The following is a 15,251-nucleotide window of genomic DNA, read 5'->3' on the forward strand; positions in this document are numbered from 1 at the left end:
TGGTAGCACGCGCCTGTAGTTCCAGCTACTTGGAAGGCTGAGGCGGAAGGATCGCCAGAGCCCAGCAGGTCAAGGTTGTAGTGGGCGACAGAGTGAGACTCCAACTCAAAAAAAATAAAAAATAAATAAAAATAAAAAATGGAGATGGAGAGAAGGAGAGAAAGAACAATGGGAACAGTGAACAGGCCAGACCCACAGAAGTGTGGCCTGAGAAAAAACCACCCCCCAGTGAAGAAGAACAGCCAGCTCTCTGTGAGAGGTCTCTCCACACCAGCCTCAGGGTGGTACTGGGTGTTTCCTTTATTACTATTTGGTCAGAAACACATCAATTAAGAATAAAGGCATCCAGGAAACCCTGATTTGTGGACACTAAATGAAGCTGCAGCCCATGTAATATTATCATAAATGTACCTGTGTGAGTTTCTGAAATGTTTCTCAGATGCATTTGAGAACAAACCAGAAAAACTTTTAAAAGCAGACTTTAATTTTTCACTCATAAGCAGTGAATTCTGCCTTTGAATAAACCTTCATTTACTAACTAGGACATCAAATAAACTTTTTTTTCTCTAAATCATGTGGGTCGCTTCACCAATGTTAAGCTGGGAGGCCTGCACCATAGTGACACTCCCAATCACTTGTTCCTATTTTGAGACAATTTCAGCCCGGAGAGTTCTGTAGCACAGCATAGCCTTCCTGTGCCCTGTTGAATTAGGTAGAGTTGCGGCCTATTCCTACCTCTCTGATAAGCATATAGCCCTGGTTCACTGCAAATATACCAAAAGAAAGCAAAAGCTACTTCATAAAGCTTTCTTTGTCTCTGAAAACATGGATGGATAGATGGATGGATGGGTGGATGGATGGATGGATGGATGGATGGATGGATGGATGAGTGGCTGGGTGAGTGGGTGGGTGGATGGATGAAAAGATGGAGGTTGAATGGATGGATGGATGGATGGATGGATGGATGGATGGATGGATGGATGGATGCATGGGTGAGTAGGTGGCTGGATGGTTGAAAAGGTAGATGGATAGATGGATGGATGGATGGCTGGATGGATGGATGGATGAAAGGATATATGAATGAACAGATGGAGATATGAATGAATTTTTTGTTAACAGAAATGAAAAATAAATTGTTTTGGTCATTGGACAATTAAGCAAATCCATATAAGCCTCAAAGGCCATACAATCAAATCTCTCAGCTTTATGAGAGATATAGCCTTGCTATAATCACACAGCCAGTGACCACACCCTGGGGACTAGAACTTGGTCTTGAGGGCAGGGCTTATTGTGTCTATACAATTCATAGCATCACTAACACCAACAAAAATTTGTGTCATGTACAAAGAAATGACAAATGTTCAAAGAAACTAAAACAATAACTTGCACAGTCCAAAAACCATCTGATGATTCAGAAGACCCTTCAGGCTCTTTCTGGGTTTCAGGGTCAACATGCAGAATATATCATTGCTTTAAAGATGAGAGGTGCAATGGCTTTTGCTGTGATGTTCAACATATAACACAGATGTTGTTAAATGGGTAGTGGCCTCCAAATTATAGCAAAGACTTTTTTAACCACCAAAATAATGAAGACTGAAATAAAAATAACACTAATTAAAAGAAAAACACAAACTTGGTCTAGTTCAGCTTCTACTGCTAGAGACCTCGGTCACTTTTTGTGATGTCAATTTTTAAATTATAAACAAGGGATAAACTTCCAGCCAACCTCCCTCTCAGATTCCCCAAATCTGTATCAAAAGTAGAGAATTTACATGAAAGGTTCTCACAAATTATAAAGGCTAAACACATGAAAGGTATTATGATTTAAATTAATTCAGAGGTAGAAAAGGTAAGTGGTAAATTTAGAAATATTTATTTTCATAAGTAACAGTGTATTAGGTAAATATTAGACTTACGTTTGAAAGCAGGATACATGGGAGCCATATTGGTTACAAGGAATGCATCATATTTAGCCTCTGGTGAAGAGCTCAGATCTAAACATTAGGAAAACAAATAAGGTACATTGCTTACCAAAAACTACATCAGTTGAAAAAAGCAATTTTCTAAAATGTCCTAAAAAGCAAGAGGTAAATGGTTCTACTCTTTTATTCCTAATCATTCCTCCTTTACACAGTATTTTCTCCTTTCCCTCTTCCTCTCTTTTCTTCACTCAATTTCCTCTCTCAAAATTTGTTTACAATGCTTTTTCTTCCTACTTAGATCCTTGTTTACTAAGTGCTATGTAAAAAAATTCTTGATTTTATTAGTACAATTTAGACTTCAAAAAATGTCATCAAGGTAATGAGAGATCATTACAGGCATCACGTATTCCTAAGAGCTCCCCCTATGGCATTATTTAAAGGACTAATGTCTGGGTGATTCACTATTTTGTTTCCAGATTCTCATTTGAGAGGTACGGTGGGCCCAGAAAGCTGGTCACTTTTTGGCCTGTCTTGGAAGGATCCAATAAAAGCTCACCTCTCTGCAATCTCTTAAGTGCCCCCTTTTGAAGAAAATCTGAGCCACTGAAATCCTAAGCACCAAGTTTCACACTCTACAATGCACACAGTTAACACCCCTCTGGAGTCACCCCAACCTGATACCCTGCGACTTACAAGGAGGAAAGAGGAACCCATAGGACATCTGCTTATCATTTTTATAGGCCAAACAATTCTGACTGAAACTCGGAGAGACACGGACATCGGGCCGTACGCAGTTGGTCAGGTGCTCAGGGATGCTGGAGACCTCGGCCTGCAGGGGAGGTAGAGGCAGAGTGACATCACTGCAATGAGAGCACCACTGCAAGGACAGCACCATGAGGACTGTGCCACCATGACAGCAATGCCACTACAAGGACATGCCACTGCAAGGACACCATGAGGAGAGAAAGGCTGAAGCCAGGTTGCTTCACTACCAACAGCCAAAACAAGAGTTCAGCTTTATCATAGCTCATATTCTGATATTCCAACTTTTTTTTAAAGTCTTTAGTTTTAAATACAGTAAGCCAATAATTTTCAAACGTATTCTTTATCAGCAGAACTCTCCTATCAAAGTCTTAACAGCAATATACCAAGCAGAAAATAAAGCAGAAATCCCACTGATGAGATAGCGAATAGGATTCCATGGAAGATAACTTATTTTATACTGTAAGGAATAATATAGACATATCCCTTCCCAAAAAAAGAGACTACATGTGTATGCACGCGTGTGTGTATACATATATGTGTAGTATGTACAAGAGCAAATACATGTGCACACAGTACAAATTAACAAGAAGCTATGCTTGGGGCAGTAGAAGTGTTCCTTACTTTTATATTAAGAAATTTAAAACATACCTCAATTGCCAAATAAAATGTTCTAATTCCTAATGTATACCAACCAAACTCATCTTCCTCAAAACTGAAATCCCAAAATAAAACTTTTATTAAAAAACAAGTCAATGCTGTGCGTGTGGCATGTGGGTAGGGAGTAGATGCGAACTCTGTACTTTCCATTCAGTCTTGCTGGGAATGAAAATTGCTCCAAAAAAATAAGATCCATTAAAACAAACAAACCTTGGTGGCTTCTGCAACTGTTGGGCACTGGCTTAAACAGAGTAAAAGAAACTCAAAGAATCATAATCTCCCTTCCATGTTTAACATTGTCCCATAAAATTATTAGAACATTGAATAAAATCTAGTTCAAAATATCTTGCAATATATCCAACATAGGATTTCTTTTATCACAAAATATCATAATATTTTCTAAGACAAAATTCTATAAAGTAAGGAATCACTGTATTAATGCAAGGAATGTAGTTAAATGAAGAATATGCAACACAATTTTCTCATGACCTGTTTGGAAATAGTGTACGATGTCCAGAGTGGCATCAGAAATATCTCACTATAGCCACTTTCAAAGTCAATATGATATAAGATATCATATCTAGTCCGATAAAGCACCGCGGGGCGTCCATAGAGCAAGTGTCTCTCTAGAAAAGAGAAACACAAACCATGTCAAACACACACAAAACTTTACATCAACTGATAAAAGAAGTATTGGAAGAGGGTCAAGTTGTCTAAAATTTGCTAGCTTACTTATTAATAATATAGCACCTTCTCCTTAATTGAATCAAGTTAGTTTTCCTAACATTTCTGTGGTTTATCTGATCACCTAAGCACACGTCAAGGTCTATAGTTGTCAAAACTATAAGTGTAAGTGTTGTATTTATGTTATTTTTTTAGTTGCAAAGAATTTATAATTCATATAGGAAGGAAACACCACTTCATAAATTCTGAAATGATTTAGCTGAATGGAAAGCAAATGGAATTGGATTTGTGTAGAATTAATTAGCTTGACACCTGAAGAGGCTGATCAGGTTAACTAATGATTTAATTAAGAGGAAGTCTCACTCTGACCATTATATGCAAACTGCAACTCCAATGTGCATTATTTCAGCATTTAAAGTAAGTGGCTTTGCCATGTGGAGGAAACTCTTTAGGTGAGAACTTAAAGGAACATGTGTAGATAAAAATAAGTGGGTGTTCAAGAGGGCCCCTTCAATACTGAAGCAGAAAGTTCATTTGTGACCCAAGATCACAGTTAAGACTCTTGAATGCAGATTCAGACCCCCAAAGTAAAGCTCTCTTCTTAGGAAAAAAAGGTCTGAGACTTTATTCTTTGAGGAAGAAGAGATGGGAAGTCAATAAGCAAATCTCATCCACACCCACAAAAATACCCAGAGCTTGAGCTACCCGTTTAGAGTAGACTAAAGTCAAAGCTTCCACAGATTCTTAGAAATCGGAGTCCCTACAGACCAAAATACTTAGAGATTGAGGCTTAAGCAATTCACAATCCCTAAGTAATCATCAAAACAACAACAAAAAATTACTGTTATTTCTACTAGAGAAAACCAGTCCTGGCAATCAGTTATTAAGTTATATATAAATGTTGCTTTAATTAAAGTTTTACTGTTCTAAGCACGGAATGGAGAAAACCCCTTCATAGACCACTTTGCAAGACCCTCCCAAGTAGAACTGCCGATCTGAGGCAAAGTGCCCGTGCCAACAACACAGACCTGCCTGGTAGCTTGGAGGCCCCAGCACTGCAGTAACAGAGAAACCTTGGGTGAGCCGCCAGATGTGGGGACCCACCCCTGGGAAGTGGAACATCATATGACAATGTTCAACACATGAAACAGAGTAAACACTTAACAGCCAGCAAATCATAACAGTAGTACTTGGGGGCAGTTAACCAAGCCAGACTTTCCTTCAAAATTCAAACCAAACCTTTTTTAGGTTCAAAGTTTCCATTAATGTTTTCCTTGTTTTCATTTTTGCTGCCTCTGTATTTCCTTGTTTCAGCTGGAAGCAGAGGTATCAAAATTCTTTGAGAAGCAATTCTCATTTTTATTATTCAGGTTTTCATGCTTACCCAATGCAGTTCTCGAAACTCACGTTCAAGTTTAGCATCTGATCTATTCCATAAGGGGATGACACAATAGCAGCCATGATTCTACCCACAACACCCCCCCCAGCGCAGTCTCCAACTGGGGTCATGGACAACCCACAGGCCCCACTAACTGCAATCCCTCCTCCAACTCTCCCCTCCTGGCATCCTCAATGAACCCCACCCGATGAGGCAGATGCCTCTGCGATGCTCTGCTCCCCATTAGCAACTCTGCACTATTATGCACATATTTCCTTTCTCTCCATCAGGAATTGCTTCTCATCTTTTCACCAGTTCTGTCATCTACCTACTTCCAAGTTTTCCATCAATGTACTCCCCCTCCCCATCATCAGTCTCTGACAGAGCACCTTCCTTATACCAGGCCTGGGCTGTCAGATGGAGAGACTGGGTAAAGACGATGAGGACAGGGCTCTCACTCTCACAGAGCTGCCAGTCCAGTGGGAGAAACAGACTCAGCACAAGTAATGAGGTGCATTGTGGTGTGCCCTGTATCAATCACAGCAGCATAGTGTGATGGCGACACAGAGAAGGGTGAACACCACAGACAGGGTGGAGGTGGCAGCAGTCAAGATCTTCATGGAGCATCTGAGGGTAAACAAGGACAACCCCTCCTCCCAGTTTATGCCTGTTGCCCTGGTGTAACTGTTAACAGTATTCCTTTCACACTCAAGAGTGCATGACAAATGATGAGGTCACACAGTCCTGCTCTTATGGGAGAAACACAGGAGAAGTGAGGGGGGCCCAGAGAGCAGAGATATCTGAAGATACACCTTTTTCTGAAAGGTCCCTATCCTAGTGTCTTCATCTTTCCTCACTCTTCTGCTCTACATAGACAGACTCAGCGTGTTTCAGAAGTGTGGGCTTCACAGCTCCCAAACTACTGTCACTACTATAGTGTTGGCATAAACACAACATGGTATCATCTCACTGACTTGTTCACAATTGTTCCAGGCATAAATGGCATAGAAGAAAAAATGTGGTTCTGACAGCCTCTTAAAAGCCATCCAAGGTCTCCAGTGACCCCAAGAAACCTACTTGGGTCTTCCTAAAGTTTCATAGTTTCATCTAAGAAACAGAAATCATTTTTACAGTAAGAAACACATATTTTTTAAGAAAAGAAACACATACTTTAAGATCCAGAATCAAAATTTAGGTTGCATGTTTTCAGTTTATGAAACAATCCAAGAATCACAAGTTCTCAGTCATAGCCTGACTCCACTAGTCTTCATGACATCTTAGGGAGCCACACCTTGCACTTCTGTTCAGCAAAAATGTCCCTACTCATTCCCTACTAAGTACCAAATGAACTCAAACCTCGATCTTTGTACATGTCAAGGTCTTTCCCCTGAGACCAGCCACCCCTAAAGCCTCTGCTCTCCAATGTGCTCCCAGGCATCCTGGCTGTGGATCCAGGGCGGCTGTCTCCCTGGCTGGGTTTCTGTCATGGGATCCCAGACACAGACTTTCCTCCACAGCCAGTTCCTTGTTGACAATAGCATCTCTGGCATCGCTGGTGCACACCAAGGTTTCCCTCCAGACACCGCATCTGGCAGAACACCCGAGGCAGCCTTTTGAAGTGGGTGGATGTCCCCGGCACGCCTCCTTTTTGTCTTCCAAAATCCGCTCATACAGCCTGAGTTTGTGTTTCTCTTCCCTCCTCAGCTTCCTGATTCATATTCCCAAAGATTCGCTGGCTGGCTCGGGAGCCACATGAAAACCTCCCCTCTTTCTTGTGTTTTTACAACGCTCACTCCCACAATAACATGCCCTTAAATTTTACCACAAAATCTCTACCAAGGTCTTTCCTCTTCCTGCCTCCTTCCTCTCCCATTGCCACACAAGTGCCTGTGATCATCCACTGCTGTCCCAGCCTTCTCTGGAATCTGACTTGGGGCCTTTGTCAGGGCTCTGCTCTTTCTGACCTTGGTCCTTGAGGTCATGCTATGAGTCGTGAGCTGGCCAGGTCCTGCTGCAGAATATAGCTTGATGAGAACAGGCACTTGTCTGTTCATTCTCACTGTCTCCACCATCCCCAACAAGGCCAATTACATAACATATGTTTGGTAAGTACTTGATAAAGTAATTTTTTTAAATATTGGCTTTCTCCATTTGACTTGCCTCACATGGCCCTGAGAGAGAGATGGGGCAGATCGGCGCATTTCCATGTCACTGATGAAGGAGCAGGAGGCTTATGATTTGTACAAGACCATCCAGCTACCCTGTGGCACAGAACTGAGGCCTCTAGGGGTCTCTGGGAGGACATTGATGACTGGGCTATTCTAACGAGGCATAAGGGGATGCAGCGCCAAGTTCTCCTGGACAAGAACTCTGCCACGTGATGCCATGGAGAGGCAGCGAGGACAGCAGCAATGCCAAGTCATCTGGATTCCAGAGGTGGCCTCCAGACCCCACTACACAGAAGCCCTCTCTTGATATTCTCTTTGTTCCAAACCTTAGCATAAGAAGCCTTTTTCATGGAAAGCACATGGGACATAGAATCATATAAAACCAAAGTCAAATCTCAGCTCTTTTAAAGCTCTGCAATTCTGTGACTTCACCTTCCAAAGCTCTACAGCTTCCTGGGACATTGTCCTATTTACAGACGAATCATGTAACCCACCTAGTTCAGTCCTGACTCAAAGTCACTGCAGTTGTCGTCATTGTAGCTGTCGTGGTTAGTAAAGGGTGTATGCTCTACTCAATCCCGGGAAGAAATATTGGCAGGTAAAGGCTATTAAAATTCAGTCTAAGCCGGGTTCTGTGGCTCAGCCTGTAATCCCGTGCTTTGGGAGGCTGAGATGAGTGGATTGCCTAAGCCTGTGGGTTCGAGACCCACCTGGGCAACTTGGCGAGACCTCATCTCTACAGTAAATCAAAAAATCAGCTGGGCGTAGTAGCACACGCCTGTAGTTCCAGCTACTTGGAAGGCTGAGGCGGAAGGATCGTCAGAGCCCAGCAGGTCGAGGCTGAGGTGGACGGGAGCGGCACTGCACTCCAGTCTGGGCAACAGAGTGAGACTTCAACTCAAAAAAAAATAAAATAAAATTTCAGTCTACCATCCAGTTCATCCTGAACCCTACTACCAGTCACAAATGATTATACTCTGCATTGATATCTTCCAAGTCTTCCCCAAAGCACCCACAAAGACATGTATACAAAGAAACATGAATTTATCTCCTTTCTTTACTACAACTAATGTCTCCAAACAAATAATGAGAAACATTTTGGAATTGAAAGAACAACAGTGGAGACACTCTCCAGCCATATTCAGAACTCTGTTCTAAAACTGAAAATTATTAAAGTATACAAGTGATTCTTCCACTCAAACTAATCTCTTATTGTGGATGATAAGAAACCAAACATACAGATGTATTAAAATTATTTTTAATTCATTTTCTTCTAAAAGAGGACAGTGAGTGCTAACCTAAGAAAACAGAAAACATTTTATAGCATTGTAAATAGAAAAAAGACTAAGGTGGAAATTAATGCTGCAATCATTCTTACAGTGAAAATTGTACTTAGCTATCATGCCAGAATTGCTTGCTATGAGAGATTTAAATTTTTTTCAATCATTCATTCATTCATTGATTCAATGTCATGGGGAAATGAGTTTTCATTGCACAGTAAGTCTCCCAAGACATTAGGTGATCCAGAAATAACAGTCATGCAATCACAGGAAATTACAACAGCACATGCAACCATTACAAGCAAGGTGTGCACAGCATATGATATTTTCTGAAAATGCCAACTACTGACATCTGTGTTTAGAAAAGCTAATAATAAAACTAGTACAACTTTATATTTGTATAGAACTTTAGGCTTACAAGCTGCTTTAAAAGTGTCAATATATCTTCCAAGGTGTTCAGAAAGAGGAAGTGAGTACTTTGAGCATGACACATGCGTGTGCTCACATAAATGTTGATTCACACTCACGAGGTCTACTCTAGTGCAGCAGTCTCCAACCTTTTTGGCATCAAGGCCTGGTTTCATGGAAGAAAATTTTTCCACAGATGGGGAGAGGGATCATCATAAGAAGCACGCAACCTAAAGCCCTCATGTGTGCAATTCAGAATAGGGTTAATGCTCCTATGACAATCTAATGCCTCCTCTGATCTGACAGGAGGCAGAGCTCTGATCACTCACTGTTCACCTCCTGTTGGATGGCTACCATCTGTGGCCCAGGGGTTGGTGACCTCTGCTTTAGCAGATTCATGCTCACAAGGTCTACTCTGGTGGATTCACACTCACAGAGTCTACTCCAGTGAATTCACGTTCACGGGGTCTACACTGGCAGATTCATGCTCATAGGGTCTACTCTGGAGGATTCATGCTCACAGGATCTACTCTGGTGGATGCATGCTCCCAGGGTCTACACTGGCAGATTCAGATTCACAGGGTCTGCCTGGAAGGTTCACGTTCACAAGGTCTACTCTGGCAGACTCACGTTCACAGGATCTACTCTGGTGGATTCACTCTCACAGGGTCTACTCTGGCAGATTCACACTCAGAGAATCTACTCTGGTGGATTCATGCTCACAGGGTCTACTCTGGTGGATTCATGCTCATATGGTCTACTCTGGAGGATTCATGCTCAGAGGATCTGCTCTGGTGGATTCATACTCACAGGGTCTACTCTGGTGAATTCACACTCACAAGGTCTACTCTGGCAGGTTTCTGCTCACAGAATCTACTCCAGTGGATTCACATTCACAGGGTCTACTCTGGTGAATTCATGCTCACAGGGTCTATTCTGGCAGATTCGTGCTTACAGGGTCTACTCTAGGGGACTCACTCTCACAGAGTCTATTCTAGCAAATTCACGATCACAGGGTTTACTCTGGCAGAGCAGAGGAGACGTGATGTCACCAGCTACAGTTCCTTCCAGCCCTGACACCCAGCGACTCACTCAGAAGATGCCTCTTCTATTATGCTCGGAAAGTTGAGGTTACTATTTATGCTGCCTGTGAGAGTGATTTTGTCATAGGAGGACAAAATCACTCTCGCTAATCACTGTCGCTAACGAGACAAAATCACTGTCGCTAACGAGTCAAATGCAGGGATGTTTTTCTCAGGCAGAAATGTTTTAATACCATGAATATCCAAAGTTTAAGTCAGCAAAAACATGGGAGTCCAATAAAAGTTATAATGAATAAATTCACGGTGACTTTTAGAAGAGGAGCATCTGTGTGCCAGTTCTCTGGTGATAGAATGACTCAAGAAACTTGAATCATGAGACACCCCACCCTTTGACTTTGCCAACATGTCAGCTTTTCTTATAACCATACTATAGTCAACCAGAAGTTAGGTGTCACACGTTTAAATTCCTTGTAGACTTTGTAAAGGACTCGGGTACCTGCCACCACAGAGGCCCATCTTTCAAGTTAGACAGAACCTATTAGACGCCAACTAGTCTGTGAGTTCTAGATCAAAGGGAGGAGAGACAGTGGTGCAGAAAACAAAGAAGGGGTCAGATGATCTTTATGAAGAGGAAAAATAAGTCCAATAAATAAGATCTACTGGTTTCCTCAACTCTGCCTTATCAAATTGGAAGCTACACACATGATGACCAGACCCTGTGTGAGCTGACAACTCAAGAGAGACTCTCAGGAGAAGTTAGCCATGCTCATCTCTGTGGCCGGTGTAGAGCTGGAGCTAGAATTCTCCCCCTTTGTTGACACAGTGTTAGTCATTTCCTTACTGTCATGATATACCATCCCATCCACTGGAGTGACCTGCCTTTCCCTCCTCTTCCATGTTTCAATTTTCCAGAATTTCAAAATCAGAAGGAAGCGCCTGTGTCATAAATCATATGATTGTTCCTGGCTATTTCGCCCCCACCCCTGCCACATAATTGCAAGATTGAGGCTTTGTGGAAACATAAGTCTCCCTGTACCACTGGTCTCTTGGGCTCTGGCTCAGCTGGTGCACCACGAACAGATGTGGCACATGGCTTGTCAATCAGAAGTATAGAGACCCAGGGTACAGGTATGCTCTTCCTTCTTTTCCTCTGCCTCCTGCCCCCTGGACTCCAGAACAAAGGGCACATGTGGGACAGAGCTGCCCTGGCCTCCAGACAGCATTCTAAAGTGTGAGTAAAAAACACATCCACGAGTCACTGAGGTTCTCTGTTTCTGTCATATCACCTGCTTACAAGGAACACGAACACGTGCTTGTCACCATGGTACATAAGCTGAGGGGAGGGTATGTGGGGTCTTCAGATGGTCCTTTGTGTGGAGAGGGACTCGAATGATTCCTCTGTGGGTCTCTCCCTACTACAACTCACACAGGGCTTCTCCAGGAGGTAAGCTCAGGACAGGGACCAGTTGCTACCATTTACAACAGGGACTGTTACTCCTCTTCATAAAAGTAGTGTCCACAGCACCTGAACTGATGACCCATCAGACACACAACAGATGTCTTTTTCTTAGAGAACTTGAAAGCTATAGAGGGAAAAATATCTCATGGTATTTCTTTTATTACACAGCTGGCATCTTGTACACACAGAGTAAACCAGTACCCTTTGCCAGGTAGATATAAAAGTCACTCTGTGATACAAATTTGAATTTCAAAAAAATATTTTGTTGACACTACAAAGTAAACAAGAAGTCTCTTCACTTCTGAAAAACTAGAAAAGACATATGCAATTGCTTTTCCAGTCGCTGCTTACCTTCTGTAGACCCTTTTGTGTGAAGACGTTTGTTGAGTTCATCCAGTTTGTTCTTCATGTGTGAAAACCAGTAAAGGAGAAAAGAAAGCAAATCAGAAATGTTCTCTTTCCAGCACTTTCTTTCTGCTTAGCACCCTGCTAAATTCAAAAGGATCCCAAATGTCATCACTATCATTAACTCTTTAGAGAAATTACTATTTTATCTCAAATTGATACTCTAGGCTTCACTTTCCAGTGGCTTTCTGTCCATAAGCCACCTCTTTAATTTCTCCAGGACTCAGTTTCCACGGCGAATCACAATACCAGTGTTCCATGTTGGGAATGATGATTATTTGGGCACATATATGTAAATTAATTAAAACAGTACCTCAGTATTTTAGATGAATCCCTTGGTACACTTAAGTGATTCCCAGACTAATTTATGAAATCACTTTTTCCAGAGCTAAGAAGCGATGACCCAGCAATTCTGAAAAGTAATGACTCAACAACTCTACCCTGTAGCTACGTATCCAAGACTCTAGCTTATGCACACAAGAAGACATTTGCAATGATATCTGTTGCAGCACCACTCCTAAGAGCTAACATTTGGGAATTACCAAATGTTCACATACAGGAAAATAAAATTATCATGGTATATATATTTATATAGTTAAATATGAACTACTGTGTTAGCAGTAAAAATGAATGAGCTTCATGTACCATATGTATAAATCTAAAAAACATAGCAATGCATGAGATAATTACAGTATACATATGGCATGAGAGCATTTATGCTAAAATTTATAATATGCAAAACTATACTGTAGGTTATTTTAGGAAATAATACTAGAGATTACTTAATATACTACTTAAGAGAGAGACAGGTGTGGAGTACAAGGACAGGGACACGAATAGGTATTAGACACACTATGTTCAGGGCACCAGGTGCCTCTGGTAGGAAAGACATGGGTAAAGGGATGCAGGAAGCCCCAGGATCCACAATGCTTTCTTATGCTGTGCGTACCAAGATATTCATTTCACTAATTTCTTTTTTTTTTTTTTTTTTTGAGTTGGAGTCTCACTGTCACCCAGACTGGAGTGCAGTGGCCGCTCTCAGCCACCATAGCCTCGACCTGCTGGGCTCCCGTAATCCTTCCGCCTCAGCCATCCAAGTAGCCAGATTACAGGCATGCGCTACCATGCCCGGCTGATTTTTTGATTTATTGTAGAGATGAGGTCTCGCTGCCCAGGCGGGTCTCGAACCCGCGGTCTCAGGCAATCCTCAGCCTCCCAAAGGCACGGGATTACAGGCTGAGCCACCGAGCCCAGCTTCATTTCACTAATTTCTATACCTTTCTAGTATGCCTGAATATTTTTTTAAGAAAAGGAAGGTAATCTTTTGGAAAAGTCCATAAACAAAATAAAGACAACCCAGAATTTCTCTGAAATAGTTTAAGATGAAATATCGCAATGATTTCTTGTCCTCTAGAAGAAAGGCAATTTAGAAATTAGATGTAGGATAGCTGTGGGTTTCTCTAAAGTCCTGCTTGGGACCCACTTCCCGAGACCACGTCCTGTTGACTTTGACAGCTCAACTCCTGAGTTAGCCCCCTGGTTCTTGTCGGGAGCAGAAGCAGGAAGGAGCACACAGGGGAGTTAGGAGAAGGACAAGTTGCACTATTCTAGGGAGCCCCCCAATGGTGGTCCAGACCCTGGGAGTCCTGGGGGCAGCAAGTTGTAGAGGAAGAAAATGCAATAGTTGGATAGTGATCTTCCATCTTTCTGAGGTTTACTAGAAAAATCACGTTTACCCATAATAAAACGACACGTAAAAAATATCAGATGTCCTCGATTTGGGCTGGCATCACATCAGTTTGAATGGCAACTGGCTAGTTCCTGCTGTTGGAAGCATGACTGGCAGCTGGAAAGGTCTTAGATCAATATAAAATTCAGTAAGGAAGTTGTTGCCTCATGTTTAGTTTGTTTGGTATTCAAAAATGATCCAGACGCATTGCACAGGGTAGTCTCTGTTTGCATGAGCACCCCTTTCCTAGTGAACCCTTCTGTCTCACCCTTCTGTGTCCTTGAGGATCTCTAGGGACCACAGAGAGCAAACTGGCTTTATGGCTTACTGGTGGGCTCCACCCCTGGGAGACACCTGTAGAAGAGCACCAAGACAGAGCCAGGGTATGGATCCCCCATTCTCTACCTACCAGGTGACAGCACTTGAGCTACACTCGCCTACAGAACTCAAAAGCTCCTTCCTCCAGCTCCTTTTGCACTCTGATCACTTGTTCCCTCCCTATCCCCATTGTTCTCTGACCTCTAGTTCCTGCCTGGCCTTTGTAAATGGCGCCCTCATGAAACAGGATGGAAGCAATGCCTTTACACTCCCTTTCAAAACCTCTTCTGCATGGGCCACCTGTTTCCTATTGGGACCATGGATCCACAGTAGAAAGGAACAGAAAAAGGCTTCAGCTGGGAACTGTGACTCCACAGAATATCACAAATTCTCCTTTTTGCCCTTTCTGTTCTATATCTCTGCTATTCAATGTGGTAGCCACAAGCCACCTACAGTTCTTTAAATTTAAAGTAAGTTTAAAACATTGGTTCCTCAATCACACCAGCCAATGTTTACCACTGTGCACAGCACAAATACAGACCATTTCCATCATCCCAGAAAGTTCTACTGTACAGTTTTATTTTCCACCCAACAAGCTCTTCCATGATAAATGTAAAGATTATTTCTACCTTTGGCTCTACCTTATCATCACAGGTGCAGCCCAGGTCAAAATCGGACTGGAGGTACATGATCCCTGGATAGCTGGGTCTGGTGACTTCCTCAGGCATGGTTGGCCTGAAGGTATTTGTGCGCAGGAGGTGATTCAGGCTTCCATGGGTCCCATTATTAGAAGCCGGCTTCAATCCCAGGAGATCTGACAAAAAATGAGAAAAGGAAGCAGGTGTTTTCTAAATTTTTCTGATGAGATATCATAGAAATCAAAACCTTTTACCTTCCAGTGGTCTACAAACTCTGAATACAAGTCAGAACTGGATAAAACCACATTTAGATGGCAGGCACCCCCTCCACTTCCCAGACTGCAATGGTCTGATCATGTCTTGCTACTGTTTTATGAAATAGCCATGTCTGTTGCTT

General features: G+C 42.3%; 1 protein-coding gene across 3 annotated transcripts in view; it reads right to left on the bottom strand.

Annotated features, from left to right (window-relative positions):
- Positions 1-15,251, bottom strand: part of ENPP2 (ectonucleotide pyrophosphatase/phosphodiesterase 2) — a 72,839-nt gene that overhangs the window by 8,660 nt on the left and 48,928 nt on the right. The window contains exons 18-23 of one of the 3 annotated variants that reach the window (XM_021706550.1): positions 14,846-15,030; positions 12,116-12,167; positions 5,268-5,342; positions 3,834-3,970; positions 2,616-2,751; positions 1,917-1,994 (exon numbers count right to left, since the gene is read on the bottom strand). In XM_021706550.1, coding sequence (XP_021562225.1) covers positions 1,917-1,994; positions 2,616-2,751; positions 3,834-3,970; positions 5,268-5,342; positions 12,116-12,167; positions 14,846-15,030 — 663 coding nt within the window. The remainder of the gene's footprint in view (positions 1-1,916; positions 1,995-2,615; positions 2,752-3,833; positions 3,971-5,267; positions 5,343-12,115; positions 12,168-14,845; positions 15,031-15,251) is intronic. The other 2 variants (XM_008073215.1, XM_021706551.1) reach the window with 2 other exon arrangements.

This window comes from Carlito syrichta, unplaced genomic scaffold (genome assembly GCF_000164805.1).
Source record: "Carlito syrichta isolate Samal-C Ts95f unplaced genomic scaffold, Tarsius_syrichta-2.0.1 Scaffold315756, whole genome shotgun sequence".
Classification (NCBI taxonomy): Eukaryota; Metazoa; Chordata; class Mammalia; order Primates; family Tarsiidae; genus Carlito; species Carlito syrichta.